At 40.4% G+C, this 16,687-nt stretch overlaps 1 protein-coding gene across 3 annotated transcripts in view; it reads right to left on the bottom strand.

The window, feature by feature from the left end:
- Positions 1 to 16,687, bottom strand: part of snx14 (sorting nexin 14) — an 18,856-nt gene extending 2,169 nt beyond the window's left edge. Inside the window, exons 1-28 of one of the 3 annotated variants that reach the window (XM_041959176.1) lie at positions 16,528 to 16,687; positions 16,171 to 16,311; positions 15,146 to 15,266; positions 14,884 to 14,957; positions 13,913 to 13,991; positions 13,755 to 13,798; positions 12,949 to 13,036; positions 12,640 to 12,724; positions 11,968 to 12,124; positions 11,722 to 11,797; positions 11,185 to 11,229; positions 10,877 to 10,957; positions 10,529 to 10,643; positions 10,215 to 10,370; positions 9,133 to 9,257; positions 8,946 to 9,004; positions 8,746 to 8,772; positions 7,274 to 7,406; positions 6,623 to 6,809; positions 5,876 to 5,959; positions 5,643 to 5,743; positions 5,034 to 5,145; positions 4,760 to 4,800; positions 2,715 to 2,834; positions 1,455 to 1,578; positions 1,077 to 1,241; positions 534 to 629; positions 44 to 135 (exon numbers count right to left, since the gene is read on the bottom strand). In XM_041959176.1, the coding sequence (XP_041815110.1) occupies positions 44 to 135; positions 534 to 629; positions 1,077 to 1,241; positions 1,455 to 1,578; positions 2,715 to 2,834; positions 4,760 to 4,800; positions 5,034 to 5,145; positions 5,643 to 5,743; positions 5,876 to 5,959; positions 6,623 to 6,809; positions 7,274 to 7,406; positions 8,746 to 8,772; positions 8,946 to 9,004; positions 9,133 to 9,257; positions 10,215 to 10,370; positions 10,529 to 10,643; positions 10,877 to 10,957; positions 11,185 to 11,229; positions 11,722 to 11,797; positions 11,968 to 12,124; positions 12,640 to 12,724; positions 12,949 to 13,036; positions 13,755 to 13,798; positions 13,913 to 13,991; positions 14,884 to 14,957; positions 15,146 to 15,266; positions 16,171 to 16,298 (2,715 nt within the window). In that variant the 5' untranslated portion in view covers positions 16,299 to 16,311; positions 16,528 to 16,687. The remainder of the gene's footprint in view (positions 1 to 43; positions 136 to 533; positions 630 to 1,076; positions 1,242 to 1,454; positions 1,579 to 2,714; positions 2,835 to 4,759; positions 4,801 to 5,033; positions 5,146 to 5,642; positions 5,744 to 5,875; positions 5,960 to 6,622; positions 6,810 to 7,273; positions 7,407 to 8,745; positions 8,773 to 8,945; positions 9,005 to 9,132; positions 9,258 to 10,214; positions 10,371 to 10,528; positions 10,644 to 10,876; positions 10,958 to 11,184; positions 11,230 to 11,721; positions 11,798 to 11,967; positions 12,125 to 12,639; positions 12,725 to 12,948; positions 13,037 to 13,754; positions 13,799 to 13,912; positions 13,992 to 14,883; positions 14,958 to 15,145; positions 15,267 to 16,170; positions 16,312 to 16,527) is intronic. The other 2 variants (XM_041959177.1, XM_041959178.1) reach the window with 2 other exon arrangements.

Genomic DNA, 16,687 nt, shown 5'->3' with positions numbered 1-16,687 from the left:
TCTTCTGTCCTGCTCGTGTAGTCGTTGGTTAAACTTTCTTTACCTGCTTGTTGAGAAGCGGCTGCTGGAAACCGTCGAACAGGAGCCGGATGCCTTTGTATTTGGCCTCCTCGCCGATGCATTTTCCCACAAAGTCTGAAGCCAAACACAAACACACAATTTAAATGTACCGAAGCAACATTTAATCGTTTGCTGTCGAGTGTGATCTGCAGACCTCGTCTTCCAACCCAAAAATAAAAGCATGCAGTTTTAATGATGAGCGGTGTGAGTCAGTTAACCTGGTTTAACTGATCGGGTTCGTTTAGATTGTGAGTAAAGATGCAGAAGATTTTTTTTAAGATAGTGATCAAACTACAGATTAATGAGTGGTTTTATAAAGGGATCAATAAAACTAACCAGGTTACAGTTAAAGCGTCATGAAATGTTGGATTTGACACATGTACAAGAGGAGGATCACTATCATCACTGTGATGGAGAGCATGAAGGGAACCTCGTGGTGGAGGATAAAGAGGCTGGTGCGACTTGAAACTGACCTGGTAAATACTTCATCATCTCCTCAAACGTCTGCTTGGCTCTGGCTTGTTTGTCCTCTGTGGTTCGCTCCTCGCTGCTCTCACAGAACACGGCGTCTGCAGGAACACAAAATTCAACTTGAACACAACGCTCGACTCAAACTTTTCATTTCCTCCCTCCAGTGAGCCCGACATCTGCTGTTCTTTCCGTCTCTTTGATGTGGACGGTACGGCCAGTATCTTCTCTTACAGTGTATGATTTTGGACAACAGTAGATACAGTAATTGTTCAGTAAATTAATTTATTTTCTTCTTTTAATCTTTTCTTGTCCCTCTCCTTCTGGACTCTCCTACAGTCTAGACCTCCGGTGGTCAAACCAGTTCTGAGGTTCATCACCAGCTGTCATGCTCATGCAATGTAAGAGTGTTTCAAATCCAACCTCTCAAGACGGTTGGATTTGTAAGATTACATGAGAATCCAGCCCTGATTTGCTTCACAGTCGCCCTGAACAAACAGCAGAGACACACAAGCAACACACCTTCCTGTGCGTACTCTGTTTCCTACCTCTGAGCTGTGTGATGAGCGAGACCATGTGGTGCTCCTGCAGGATCTGCTCCAGTTTGGACTGCATGTACTGGTCCATGTAGGCTTCGAACGTGTTCTTCAGCAGGATCCTGCCTGCGGCCATGAGGTGGTGCAGCCAGTCGGATATGTTGAACACCGTCCGCCCTGTCGGTCCGAACAGAGACCCGAGGGTGGAGGGGACTCAAATTTAAAACTGTATATATTCATTTACTTTACGTTTGACCTTTAAACCCTAAAATAAGCCTGAGCTCTTTATATCTGGAGAGCAGGAGAGAAGGTCAGAGGCTCAGATGAGCCCAGACGTGCCGACATTACCGCTGTGTTACAGCTCAGTAGAGTTTAATTACTGTCACTTACCGACGTTCATCATGTAGTCGTACATGCCGTCAACAGTGACCATTTCCATGAAGTAGTTGTGGTTGTGTTTCTTCTCCAAACTCTCGGACAGGTTTGCGTTATTCTTGAACAGTTCGCTGAAGAGCTGCGGGTGAGAGCAGATTATCAGCAAACACTGATTCCACTGTTTGACCACATAATACACATGTTCTGCATCGGTTTATAGCAACTCTTTTTTGAAGCCATATGATGTGAAGTGAAATATTTAAATCCATGACTTTTCATGGCTGCATCATTTTAGACATATTCAGTAGAACTTTTAATAAAGTTCTGTGGTTTTAAACAACGTTCAGGAAACACAGTGAAGCTGCAGAAACACCTTCAACACCTGCAGACTTAACATGTGTTTAAGTTTAGTTTTTAAAACATTAAAAGAAGCTCTTTGTGCAAAACGAGGCGGACCAATGAGTTCACTGTGAAACACTCGGCTGTGATTAACACTGGGATGGCGGCAAAAACAGGATTAAAACCACTGACCAGCACAGGTGATACTAAAATTAAAAGTTTTATTTTATTAATTAAACAAGTAGTAGTGGTTTGTAGGGTTGGATAATATAACGACAGGTGTACTGGTTTATCTACTAGCAGAGACATACTGTATATACAGAGGTGTCCATACTTCATATGTCTGGCTATATAGCACTACATTTCTAGTTACGTGATATTGTTTCTAATTATTTCAGTGTGGTTTTGCAGCAACGGTTCATTTTCAAACATAAATGACATGAAAATAAAAATATATGACTGAATATAAATGGATTAAATGGATTAACAGGATTTCTGCAGAAATATCTTGAATTGTCAGATATCTAACTGGATTCACCAGAAACAGATGGTGATTTATCAGTTAACAGTTTCAGGAGTGGATTTTAGGAGCATTTATATATAATGATGAACACAATATAAAATGATGTTTATGGAGGATTTTATCCACATTATTCACCTCAGCTGGTAACATACTGAATGTAAACATGGACTTCACAAGCCTGTACACTTGCTAACAATACAAGCTTCCTGCCAGGCAACACCCCTCATTCATCCAAACTGTCTCCATGGAGAAAAACATTAGTTTATCATATGAACAGATATATTTCTTCCTCCCTGAGGGCAGAGAAAATTCCTTTCCTCTAAAGCCTGATAAAACTGGACTTTTTATACTCTGTAGACTGACTGGGAAGATCCGTTCCAGTTCCAGTGATAATGGATCAGAACTTCTTTTACCTTCTTGTTGTTCTCGGCAGAGGGGCTGAGGATGGTCAGCTCAGGCCTGCTGGGTTTGGGTTTGGGCGACTCACAGGAGTTGAAGAAGGACTGGATGAAAGGCTCCAGGTTCTGTCCTTTCTGGAAAACACCAAGTTTCACAGTGTTTAATGTCATCAGTGTCATGTTGAACGAAACACTAAACGACAAATCTGCGAGGGTTGAAAAACGGGACCTGTGAGCCAGATATTTCCCAACAATCTACCTCATTTCCCAGAAAGAAAACCAGCAGGAACTCATGGTTTTTAACTTTAGCAGACTAGCAGTTTTGGGTTTGTATTGTTTCTGGATCTGTCAACTGTTGCACCAAAGCACAGAAAGCCACAAAGCCAGTCTTAAAAATAGTTTGAGGTTACATAGCCCTCCACTGCACACAGGAAAACATCTAAAAGGTGTTTTGTACATTTCAGCACCCACATACATTACAGGGAGGTCTTTACATTTGGACTTTATACTAGAGTGTGATACATTCTCATACATACATGACTCATTGAAATTACAACTTGAATGCCTGCTCCACCTTATTTTCCCTTGAGAATCTGGTTACTGGTCTTATTTTGTTGGACAGCAGGAAAGCGCAGCATCAGTTTTTGACTGCACAGTACTGAGAGAATGAAGAACACAAAGCAAGTTTTCAGCGGTGAAAGTCTCGTTTCCCACGCCCACACAGAGAGGTCAGCTATAGAACAACACCCAGGAGCCTGCAGGAGCCCCGACGTCTACGGATTACTTATCTTGAACTCTGGTCCTCTGATTAAAAGGAAGTCTGCGTCCTCACCCCTACTCCACCCTGCACACCCCATTATATGCTACACATCACCCACAGCGACCTTGTGTTATGAAAACAACTGCTTCTGTCAAGAACAACCAGAGGTTTCTGCAACTATTCTGTACTTTCTGGCTCACAATGATGTCTTGTAACGCAGCAGAGGAGAGAATCAGAAGGAAACAGCTGTGTGATGCTGGCATTAAAACTGCACTTGCAGCTAATAAAAACACATCTTGACGAAACCCAGGCTGAGGATTGAGATTCTGCACATTGATATCGCCCTAAAATCCAATTCACTCCTTTTATGCTGCCTGAGATGTTTACTGGTTTCACTGAGATTAATTCTCACACATAAATGTCTTTAGTACCGAAAGCAATGATGGGCAAGTTTAAGAAAAACACAGCATAGCAAGTTGAAGATGCAGTCTATTTAACATGAAGTGCGTTTAAATGACATCAGGAGTTCATCTGATTGGCTACAACTAATATTAACCATACAGACCAGATTCCAAAGAAGTTGGGACACTGTGCAAAACATTAACAAAAACATAATACAATCATTTACAAACTGTGTTTACTGACACGTTTCCTGAAGTGTTCCTGAGTCCAGGTATTAATCTCCTTTATCCAGTCATGTGTCGCTAGGATGCCCCTTTCATATCCAATCATGATACTATCACCTGTTACCAATCAACCTGTTTACCTGTGGAATGTTCCAAACAGGTGTGTCTGGAGCGTTCCACAACTTTCTCAGTCTTTAGTTGCTCCTGTCACATTCTGTTGCAGGCATGTCCAAACTATTCCATAAAGGGCCGTGTGGCTGCAGGTTTTCGTTCCAACCAAGGAGGAGCACACCAGCTTAATTAGCTGAGCTCAGTCTTCAGCTGATAACTCAGTGATCCCTTGATGTTGATTGGCTGGCCTGGTGTGCTCCTCCTTGGTTGGAACGAAAACCTGCAGCCACACGGCCCTTTATGGAATAGTTTGGACATGCCTGTTCTGTTGTATTGATATTTTACACAGCGTCCGAACTGTTTTGAAAACTTAAAAAGAAGATCAATAACACACTCGGGCCTATAATTTGAATATGAAGCTAGAGCAGGTAGCCTGTTAGCTTAGCTTAGCATAAACACTGGAAATTAAGGAATATACTGTTGGTAAGGAGGTGTGCATGGAAATAAGACAAATGTCTAAAAATACCTTTGCTCTTAATCATATCAGGTCAGGAGGGACTCACCTCTTTTATCAGCTTCCCCGGTACAGACTTGAAAATTTTTCCTGAAAAACAAAGACTCAGTTACCAAACTGACTGAACTGTATATGTGTAAAAAAAAATAACAAGAATAAATATTAAGATTAGGTTTTTTTTAATCAGACTTGCTTTGAATTGCTAAGTTAGACAAGAAAATTACACATATATTTAATTATCACATCACATATCACAGACTCGCCAACCTTTACGTGGATGAGAACTGCTTCAGAAAAATAGGGAATGTATGTTGTGTACATACCCAGGTTGACATCAGGCAGCATCCTATCCAGGAACTGAGACTCCATGCTGTGAGGAGACAGGAAGTCTGCCAGCAGCTGACTGTTACTGAGCTCTGGATGCTGCAAGAGTCTCTGCGAACACACACACAAACACACACAAACAGTAATATAGTAACACAACATACAGTTATGTATTGAACTGCTGTTTCTCTCCAGAAAACAAAGCAAAATTAAAACATTTTATAAATGATAATTCCTGCCAGAACAAGTGTAAACATACAACAGTTTGTATATCTTCTATTTACAGAACACAAACACGGCTAATAATCAGAAACGCCTGTTTCTACAATTCTGAGCAGTTCCTATTTGTGTCGAAAGCCTTCACTACATTACAAAAATTAAAAACTAACTAAATTTTAAAATCTTCATAGTTCAAGTGATTTCATTTAATTTGTTCCTAATATTGTTTTGCTTTACTGCCCTCTGATGGCAATACAGAAGTACACAAGAAAATTTCCTAACACACACAAAAAAAAACAAGTTACTCAGCTCACTCAGCACCAAAGACGGATACAACAACAACACAAAAAGCTACTACAGTTATTTCTGTTACAGTCAAGGTTGAATACCTGCAAATATTCTTCAAATTCTTCCCTTTTTGATGTGAGAAACTCGTAATTCTTTGGTCCAATAATCCTTTTGGATGGAAGCTGCGCATCTGCAAATGTGCCTGAAAAAAAAAAAGATTCAATTAAAAATGTAGATTCTTGATTAATATTCAACACAACTGCAAGCTGACACTGTTTCTAGAACATGGAAATTGTCAGTTATGTATTTAGAGTTTTTAAGGGCTCAGCATTACCGTGGAACTCTGTGAGTTTGGATTCTAGAACGTAGAACTCCAGATATCTTCTGAAGACCGACCACTTCTCGGTTTCATGACCAACTGCAAGAAGAGAAGAACAACGACTTACAGCGTGTCTGGCTGAAGCTGATGCTGAAACTGACACTGCACACAAGCTACAGACTCCAGTGTGAATGTGAGACACTTACATTTGTCTCTTTAAAAACAAAAAATCTATTTAGTATAAAAATAAATAAATCAGATTAGTTATTTAATTGTCTGCTGCTTGGATCACAAATAACAGTCAAAACAAAGTGACAGTCCACAGCCAGCAGCAGGTCTTCAAGCTGTTTGAAGCTGTCAAACAAGACTGAAGGCTTCACAATGCGGTGAATGCAGTTTTTTTCAGGAGAATTATCCTCCTCCTGATCGACTTATCAAGCTGCCCCAAATGCCTGTTTGATTATAAACAAGATAACCTGAAGAGGAAGACGCAGTTTAGATCACATTTAGATGGGTGTGGTACATGAGCAGTTTGACTTTGATGCTGAATGTTTTAGTCTGTGTTCATGAGCTGATTAGAGGATCAAAAATCAGGGACTAATGTACAACGGCTACACCAACACAAAGCATGTAAACTGTGTAGCTGCAGCTTTGCAAACTGGGAAACTGTAGTTCATATTTGTGTTTTCTCATAGGAGATAAAAGCAGCTGAGCACTGATGGAAATCTATGCATGGTATAACTTTCACGTGTTTTCACTCACCTTCCTTCCTGTCATTGCGCTCCACGTCGATGCAGAAGACGGGGACCTTCTCCCTCTTGACCTCGTCGTCGTAGATGTCGATGTAGGGGATGGTGATGCTCCAGGCCGACAGGTTCCTCAGGATGCCCGGGGTGCTGGCCGGCTCGGCGGGGGAGTCGTCCTCCATCACGACGGTCGCCTCCTCCACCTGCAGGGGCACAAAGAACCGAATCAAGGAACAAATCATACTGTGAAAATTTAATTTTAGACTAATCTCAATCTCCAAGAAGTTAATGACAAGAGAGGTTATGTTTTTAACACATTCAAAGTATAAAACAATGCGTAATAAATCAGTTCATGTCGCAAAATGACAAGATCGATCGTATCACTACCTGTTGATTTTTCGTTTATATCTTAGATATACTGTAAATAATTGCATATTTTTTTCAGGTGAAGTGGATGACTTCTGGCTGCAGATGGATTAAATGGGTAGAGAAATTCAAGTGATCCCAGGAAAGTAAACAATGTTGTTTGGGTCTCTAAAGAAATGCGGAAGCTGATGTTCTACCACGCTACATGTGATAAAAAGTTTGCTTTCAAAATGTTAAAATGTAACCTGGCCTGATTCCTCAGGTTTAATGTTAACATATGTGAAGAAGAAGAGACACTCACCAAATCATCGTCGAAGTCGTTCATGGCGCTCGGCGGCAGTATGGATCCCTCCATTGTCGTGCTTTTGAACACACCTTTGATTTTGCTGCCGATCCTGCTGATCCCGAACGACTCCCCCCGTTTTGACATGTTTCTGCGGTGAAGAGACAAACATGATGACACGTCTGTATGAGCTCACCTGCATTAAAACTACACAACCCCATAAATCATCCTGAAATAATCCCTTCTGCCTCACTTTGGCTTCTGTGTCATGACGATGCTCAAGGTTGGATTAGGGAAGTAAAATAGGGAATTCATCTATTAAGCTTGTCATGTGATTTGTTGACAGGGCTTTTTACTTTACGAGAGAAAAAAGTTTCTTTGTATAGAGCATCAATCAGGCAACAGACATGCGGTAAAAAAAAAAAACCCAGCAGCCACAGCAGCGTGTAGTTACTGAAAACTAATTTTGAATGTTTAATCAGCTGGTTTGAACTTTCTAACCATTATTAGGTGTCTGACAAAGAGCCCGATTGAGCCAACAAAGTCAATCAGGTTAAGCAGTTAAAAAAAAAAAAAAAAGCAGCAATAAGCAATAAGGCTGAGAATGAGGTGGATCAATGCCAATGACTGAAACATTACTGAACGACCTGAGACGTTCACTTCCTTCCTTTCCTTTGAAACAAAAAGTCAGGTGATTGCAGGCCTTACTAAACTACAGTGCTCACTTCAGCATTCGTTCATCTCTGCTCCATACAACAGAGGATAACAGCAGTTAGGTGGCAATGATTGCTGTATGTTCATAATAATTAACAAATACACAGAGAAGGTAATAAACCAGTGCAACAACACAGGTCTTTTTGATACTATAAGCTGCAATTTATGTATGAAAGGCAGTATGTAGATGTTTATTACTGTCTTTATTTTGCTAAATAGACACAACATTTTGTAGACAAACATTTCCATTTTCCTGCAACACAACTATGGTGACGTGGCCATGCTGAATAAGGCACAACTACACTGTGACATTCTGTGCAAAACCTCTACTGGAATACTCATGACTGAAAGACAGTGAAGGACAGTGATGCAACATGATGTTGCTTTTCAGTGTCTGTTTGAAGTTAAAGGGCTAAAAGCTTCATTCTCAGGTTAAAAAACTACTAATAAGTCAGGGCAAAGGACTTCTCCATACCCCTGGGTCAGGAATGTCCTCTCTAACAGGTCTATTTAGGTATATGGTTATAATTGAGCAAGCATTAGCATTAGCATGGCATGTAAACAAACACAAAAGCCTGGCAGTGGCTCGTGATGCTAAGATTTGTTAAAGTTTCTTACAAGGCAACATGTGATGCACAGAGCAGCTGACATATACAGTACATACAGTGAAATATACTGTATCTGCATGCATCAAGCTGTGTGCTGTTTGTATGCATCCAGCATCTCGCAGGCAGCAGACTCTGCGAGGTCTGGTAACATGCCAAAGTCCTACTTACCTGTTTTCTTCCAAACTGAAGCTATTTCTGGAATAAGATACACGAGCAACTAATGATGACAGTTTGGACAAAACACCTTCAATTTTGGTCATCAGTGAATTCAAGTTTTCATCAGCACCAAGTCACGTTTCTAACTCTTATTCCCAGATGAAAGACAAATCAAAAGCAAACTTAATTATACAACAATTCGTATCACAAACCTGTTGATCCTGTTGTTCCGTGCTGGAGACTCTGCTCCTCTCAGCAGGTGTCTGAAGTACTGAACACAGAGAGGAGACACCGTCATTGTACAAATTACAACTTATTTCAACTGAAACACATGTGGCTCTCTTGCATTCAAGATGATGCTTCATACAGAACCTTCTGACTGACTTTATGAGGTCTTACTTCATCACTGTGGCAGAACATCGGGGTGAAGACTCTCTCCAGCAGAGACAGGACGTGTTCGTACGCCTCAAACAGGCAGCGCATCGTCTGCAGCTTCACCACGCCAGTGTACGGACCTTTAGCGACTGAGAGGGACACAGTGTGTGGAAGTTAGACCGTTTACACTTGAGACAAACAGGAAAGTACTACACAAGTTTGTACACAAATGGTACTGCAGTTTAAACTGTTTGAAGAGTAACTCAATGCCAGGCTGAGAAGCAGTGGTGGACACATCCAACGTTACTGACGGGTGTGGTTTTGATGTGGTCAGAAATGTCTGATCTGTTGTGCCTGTAACCACACCCACCAGTGACGCCACTGCAGCCAGGTGAGAAATTACACCACTGAAGGTAAGAACAACGAGAAAAAACAATCCAGCTGCTGTTAGCTGCTTTTCTTGTACGTCCAATGAAAAGTTTATCTGCAGGCTAAAATTCATCATTTGCACTTATTATTGTACTCATACACTAAAGAGTGGAAAAATAATACAGCACAAGTCATATGAATTCTAACAAATAAGAGCAATAAACTTCAAAGGTTGCTACAAACACATTCTGACATGTTAGTGTTTAACGGACGGCTCCACTGATTTTCTTCCATTAGTCCATATTAGTCCATAGACTGCAAAATACAAAGTGGACAGAGCCACCATGATGTCATTCGTTTTGAGGCCTTGACTTTGGCATCCTGGCTGTCACCATCTTGGCTTCTTGGAGCCAAAAGCGACCTTATTTGGATGAGAGGGTGGAGCCAAGGAGGATATGTGTTCTATTTTACTATAAATAGGACCATGATTTACAAAATTAGCTTGAAACTAGTGTTTAAGACCATAAACTCAGTCGGAAACTGTTTACTGAGGTAATAAATCAAGTGATAAGTAAGCTTTCTCATAAGCTAACATCTAATCAGACTTTATTAAACCCCCTCTAGAACCACAGGAGTATCCCTTTTATAGAGGTTTCTGTGAACCATGAACAGCAGAATCTTTGGAGCCATGACAGCAGCACTGACAGCTAATGCTAATGCACATTATATCTTCTTACTGTTCCTTATCTCCTCCACAATGAACTTGTCAAAGCTGATCTTGTCAATGCTTTCATCCAGGCAGTAGGTCTCATAGATGTGCAGCACCTCGCCGTGTAGACGCTGCAGCTCTGAGTCACTCAGCTCCGGACTCAGGATCTTATCGTTAAACTCCTCTGGAGGAAACAACACGAGACAAGCACGAGCATGACATATTCATGTTACGGGGTCAAATATTAGGAACGCGCCAACATTTCCTCCTGAAGCATGCAGAGTCCCCCTATGTGAAACAAGAGCAAACATGATGTGTCATGTAAAGTCTCCATTTTCTTACCCACAGCGAGGCAGAACTGCAGCACATGCACCGCTCCTTCCTGCTTCAGGAAGTTCATGAAACGAAAAAGGAGATCCTGCTGGTCCCTGATCTGCTTCAGCTCCAACTTCAGCACCTGCATGACCACAGAGAGAGACATTAACTTATACTCATTACAGGAAATGTTAAATACTGAATAAAAACTGAGAGAAAAATAAATACATGCAAGACATTACATGGGTACACAGTACATTAAGAGGTGATGAGGGGGACAAAAGGACAGAAACTGCAGTTCAAAGTAAGAAATATTTCTTCATTTCCAAGGTCTGTAGTGATTAATGTGTCTGTCTCTTTCAGTGAGGAACTCACAGACGGCTTCTTGTTGCTGACGTCTGCATATTTCTGTAAAAATGGAACCAGGGCAGACGGAGGCTCTGTGGCTGGTTCTGGCTGGAGATACAGAAGAGACTCAAATAAGCAAAGTCATTAGTTGAAAAACCTCTTTTAATTGATCTGAATTCATAAATACAGTGTAGAGATGTGGAGAAACAGTTTTTTGTCTTGTTTAATGGAACTAACCAGTTCTTTGGATGTACAGTACAGGGACTTTTCACTGATTGACAGGCACAGAAAGATGTGTAATGTAATGGGATCAGTGTGTCTGTATTTTCACTTACTGGAGTGTCGTCAACAAATATGAGCACCATGAGGTTCACAGTATCCTGAAAACAGAGAGAGACAACATGTTTTCTAAATGTCCTGATCGTGTTTTAATGTTGAAAAACCAGACTGGAACATTTGTTTTTGGCATAATTTTTAATTTTTTTTTTTTTTTTTTTAATTCACTCTAGTAATCCCAAACTGGGAAATTAGTCTCTGCATTTCACCCATTGCTGATTTACTGAAATAATTAATAATTAAGCAGTCAGATCATCTTAACACAACACCCTGTGTGATCTTAACATTATAAACAGAAACATGAAGAATATTCTAGGAGAATTTGAAGTTCCTGGTAGCTATCAAGTCAAATATAACATCACTGCTGTGACGGTCAGAGGGAGAAAGAGTCTTTTTTTTCCAAAAGAAGCCCCTCCTCAATGATCTGATCTGAAGCTTGTAGGTATTACAGTATTTGAACAGTACAGTACAACCTGCTCAGTCAATCCTGAAGCTTCTTCACGCTGTCAGACAAACATTAAGCCTGTTCTACTCACAGGGTCAGCCATGAAGTCCATGGTTGGTAACATAACAGATCCAGCCATCACCTCCCGCAGCAGCAGAGCCAGGGACCTGAACAAAGACAACACACTTGGCTTGGTCATATAGTCAATGATTCAGGGATTTCAACATAAAGTGTGAGCTTCCGTTCCTGAGTGGAGTGATTGCAGAAGTGATCTAAATGCAGTAATAGATGTCGTCCACTTGGTCTGAAGCTCTGTGGGCTGGTTTCTTCTGCCTACCTGCAGTCTGTCGCTTTGGGAGGCATGACGTAGGGAAACAGGATCTCAGTCAGCTTCCTCAGGTAGAGCAGTTCGTCTCTTCGACTGCGCAGTGCGATGTGAAGGTCAGCGCCATATTCATCCAGAGCTGCCTGCTGTAAACTCTCCGTGCTCTTCACTGCAGACAAACAGCACACACAAACACCAGTGCATGTTACTGCATGTCCCTGAACACACTGAACCCAACTCGTTTAGCTAAATTTTTTAGATAGCAGAAATAGGTCTTTATCTGTCCAAGAAACAGCACAAACACTGAGCACACACAGAGGGTTACAACACTTTCTGTTTGTATTATCACAGGCTAATCTTTAACATACAACATAACTCATATCACCCGTGGTGTATGTGGTGGCATGTGGTCCAGTTCTTGTTCTAGTTTTGGGACGTGAAACTTTCACCATCTCTATATTCTCATTTATTTTCAGGAAATTGGTTTTACAGCAGGCAGCAGCTGCCGCAGTGTTTGGGGCTAAATGTGAAACAAATGCATAAAATGATATAAATGAATGACAGAATGAGTGAAATACATAACTGAGAAAATAATAAAATATTTGCCACTTTTTAAAATGCAAAGTCAGAAATTTGCAGTTAAGACTGTCATGATAACTTCTGTGAATTGGTACAGATACAAACCTTTTTCATGAACTTTTGCAATAATTTCAATATGCTTCATTGCAGCTTTCATCACTTTGTCTGCAAACACAGCAGGAACATCAACCTGCCAATCAAGACAAAAAAGGAAACAGTTAACAGTTTATTTGGGGGATTAAAAGACATAATAAACAATACATTTCTAGCATATGATGCATATGACTGTCTGAGATACAGTGTGATTATTCATTATTTTCTGACATGTTATACATAAAATGAATAATATCTGCATAATAATCTGCATATACAGCGATCAATAATGAGAACTGCTGAGGAGTGTTTAAGCGTCACCTTCTGAGCCCGGCGGACGAGCACTGATGCGAAGAAGCGAAAGGTCATCCTCACTTCATCCACACACGCTTCATCATCTGTGATGTCCCTGAAACCCAGAGGAGGGGGTTCAAAATAACTATAACTAATCCATGAGTGTCTGTAAACTCTCTGAAAGTCAAGATGAAATGAAAAAAGGCCTTTTTAACTCTTTTAGATCACATCGGTGGACATATCGTGCACCTGTTCAACAAAACATGCCAAAAAAATCAATTTCTTTGTATTCTTATGTCATAATCAAAGCTTGTTTTTTCCTGATAAACAAACTAACCAATTTCAATCAATAACATCATGACATCCATCCATCAATCATTCTTCGACTTCTAGTAGCACAGAGCTAAGCTAATTCATTAGTTAGCTAGTTGGCAACAGTGGTATGTAACGTCAGCGTGTCACCACTTCAAACCTTCTTGTGTCTCACCAAAATAATGTAGTTACGGCCATCACTGGCTACAACTTATTCACTTTGAGGTAAGTTGTTTCTGTGACAGCTACAGATTCATATTCAGAGGCATTTTACAAAGGACTGCTCCAAATAAAGGTGTTGAAGGAGGTGAGTAGTCCTCTATGATTCAATGGAGGCTAACCTCCAACTCTGAATCACTGTAATTCTCCATGTTTGTTACGACATGCCCACTTTTCAATGTTCAAATCAAATTCCTCCCAACGTTATGTCCAGCCTAGAAATACGTCATCATACAGAAGGAAGATGCTCTTTTTTCATCTGGACTTTTAAACAATAAAAACACTTTGGAATTTCTTCTTACCTGTACCAGGGGTACACAAAGTTCTCGAGGACTAACTCGAACACCTACAAGACAGACAACAACTATTCAGCTATTTTGTCAGTCTAACACACTTTTTAGAATAATCAATATGTCATGATAGGATAAAGCCATTGACATGTAACCATCCACTGAGGTACCTCTGCGATGGAAGCGTCCACTTTTGAATGAACCTTCAGGTCCAACCATGGCTGATAGTTTTCAAGGAGCAGCGTCGGCCTGCAGAGAATAAAACATCTTTTCAGCTTGTGCCTCCTGAACACATCTCAGCTCATTGCACTTAAAAACTGCAGCGATCATAAGCAGCATCAGCGTGAAAATTCACTCCAGCTATGATGCAAATACCAGTGAATGGTGTCATGGCTGACTAGTGTTTGCTACCTTGCTGCAGGGGTTTTGTAGTGACATGCAACAAAGGCCTCCAGTCAGACAAGACTGATGACTGTGTGTCACTCAGATATTATTTATGACATTAAAATAACTAGATAAACTGACTTGATCAGAATCCCATCATCAATAACGGTGGCTGTCTAGTGCAGTACTGCTTAAAAATATCCACTAGATGGCACAGTATTGTAATGTGACCTCACAAAAGTACATTATCACCACAATTAAAAAACTTTTAATTGTGTTACCAAGGAAAAGATGCTAACTGTATGAGTAAATCATGATGAATAAAATAACAATACAAAGCAATGTACTGAAAGCACAAGCACTGTCAGCGAAATGTACTTAAAGCATCAAAAGTAAAAGTACTCAATACTCAACTAAAATGACAGCTCTCTCATTTCCAGTCATGTCACAACTGTCGAGATCTACTAAAGGCATAAAATACCCAAAAACATGGAGGAGCAAAACACCTCATATTTGCCTCTGAAATGTGATGAAATAGAAATATAAAGTAGCATAAAAAGAAAAAATACTCAAGTAATGTAAAGTAACTCAAAATAGCACTTAAGCACAGCACATGAGTAAATGTCTTTAGTTACATTCCACCGCTATAAAGCCAACTGAATGACAACAGAGCAGATTGATATGCATGTGTTACACACAGTCTGTTCACTAAATATCACATTAACTGTTTCTCTGCTCAGAGATCCTGTGAACATACCGGTGACGTTTGCACTTGACCTTCCCACACACGGCACAGCTGTGGCCCAGAGGAAACAACTCCTGCTCCTGCTGCTGTTGGTGAAAAAAGAATCACCTTTTCCTTGAATCTGTTACATCACATATTATAAACTGTGTGCAGCTATTTTCTGAATACACACTCTGTGTGACCCAACGCTGCTCCACACAGTCGATCACATTGAAATCAATGTTAAGCAGGCGTCACATACTTCTCAGATAAATGTGACAGACATGTGACTCACTTTGTTCCTTGGCTTTATAGCAAAGAGGATATTTGGGAGAAGGGTCTCTGGTCCAAGGGAGCAATAGAAAGTGATGACACCAGCCAGGAATGACCAGAACACCATCAGGATATGGATATACCTGCAGGCAGAATATTATACAGCTCCGAATAAAAATGCACATGAACTAAAACCACTGTTCAGTTTAAAGGAATCAGTGTTTAATGTGGGGCCCCTCCTTGTGATCACTGCAACTACAGCATTTGGGATTTTTTGATAAAGTTAAATCTTATACAGTTATATCTTATATGAAGTTGCAGCTTTCGTAGTACCATACATTGCATGCTGCATAGTTTAAGTTTAAAGATTAAAACAAAGAGAAAAGTATGAGCACTGCACACACAGGCATTGCTATAACCCAATAAATAATAATCACATTTCTAGGTGGGCAGAGGAAGCTGCAGATTTTGGAACATGATGCACAAATGCAGGTTAATTTGGGAAAAAGCCTTGTGTGTTGATCAATGTTTACACTAGAGGTGCAACTAATTATTATTTGAATTATCAATTACCTCAGTGTTATATTTTTTTAATTAATGGATTCATTTGTAGTCTATGACATGTAAAAAAAAAAACTTATAACGTGTCAAACTATTTAAAAATACTGATAAATATTGGATCAGAAACAAGGTTTTTCTTTTGTGCATTGTCACTGCAACTGAAAAGTCCACTCAATGAAAAAGTAATCAATGTAATACATAATGATCATTTTCAGGGTTATATTAAACTCTACCTGCCACAACAGTATCTACTCAAAAATCTAGACAATGTTATGGGACAGTGTGAAAGCAGCTTTTGACTGAGACCTGATTAAACACAGGTAGCCCTCAGGTGAAATGCACAGATTAAACTGCTCGGTCCTGATAAGACTACAGCAGCAGGTCAGACATCACATGACCCACCCAGTGTTTAGAGATAATCTGACACCCTCCAGCCCAGTGAGCACACTTTCTCCTCAGAGTTTACCTGCAGTTTATGGAGTTTACCTGTTGAGCAGCACAGTCAGCGAGACCATAGACAGCAGCAGAAAGCAAACGACTGGATACTGACGTCCAGCTTCTCTGAGGACGTCAATCTTCAGTCCCTGCTTCAAATACGTAACAATACCTGCCATCCTTTCAAAGGACCTGTTGATACGAAGAATAAACATTTCCTGTATCAAATCATCACTTTTAATGAACGATTCGGAATGTTTTAATGACTTACATCGGACAAGAGTGAGGTTAACAACGTACAATTTCAGAATAAACTACGACGAAGATAGCTAGCCCGGGTCGTTTTAGCTAACTTCGCTAGCTAACGTTAACGGTCGTTTTTTTCCAGTTTGCAGCGACAATACTTACGTTATCGGTGCACTTCTTCATGTGATAAAACATGATTTATTCACAAGCATAGTCGTCGGCTGTTGGCCGGACTAGTCCCGAATTCAAGTTACTTTCGTCAGTTTCTAAAGTTTTCGCTTCGCGTTTTCCATTTTTTAAACTCCTGACCGACTTCCTTGAC

Source organism: Chelmon rostratus, chromosome 18, assembly GCF_017976325.1.
Source record: "Chelmon rostratus isolate fCheRos1 chromosome 18, fCheRos1.pri, whole genome shotgun sequence".
Taxonomy (NCBI): Eukaryota; Metazoa; Chordata; class Actinopteri; order Chaetodontiformes; family Chaetodontidae; genus Chelmon; species Chelmon rostratus.
Note: the sequence above shows the minus strand (reverse complement) of the source record. Positions and strands in the feature narration are given on the sequence as shown.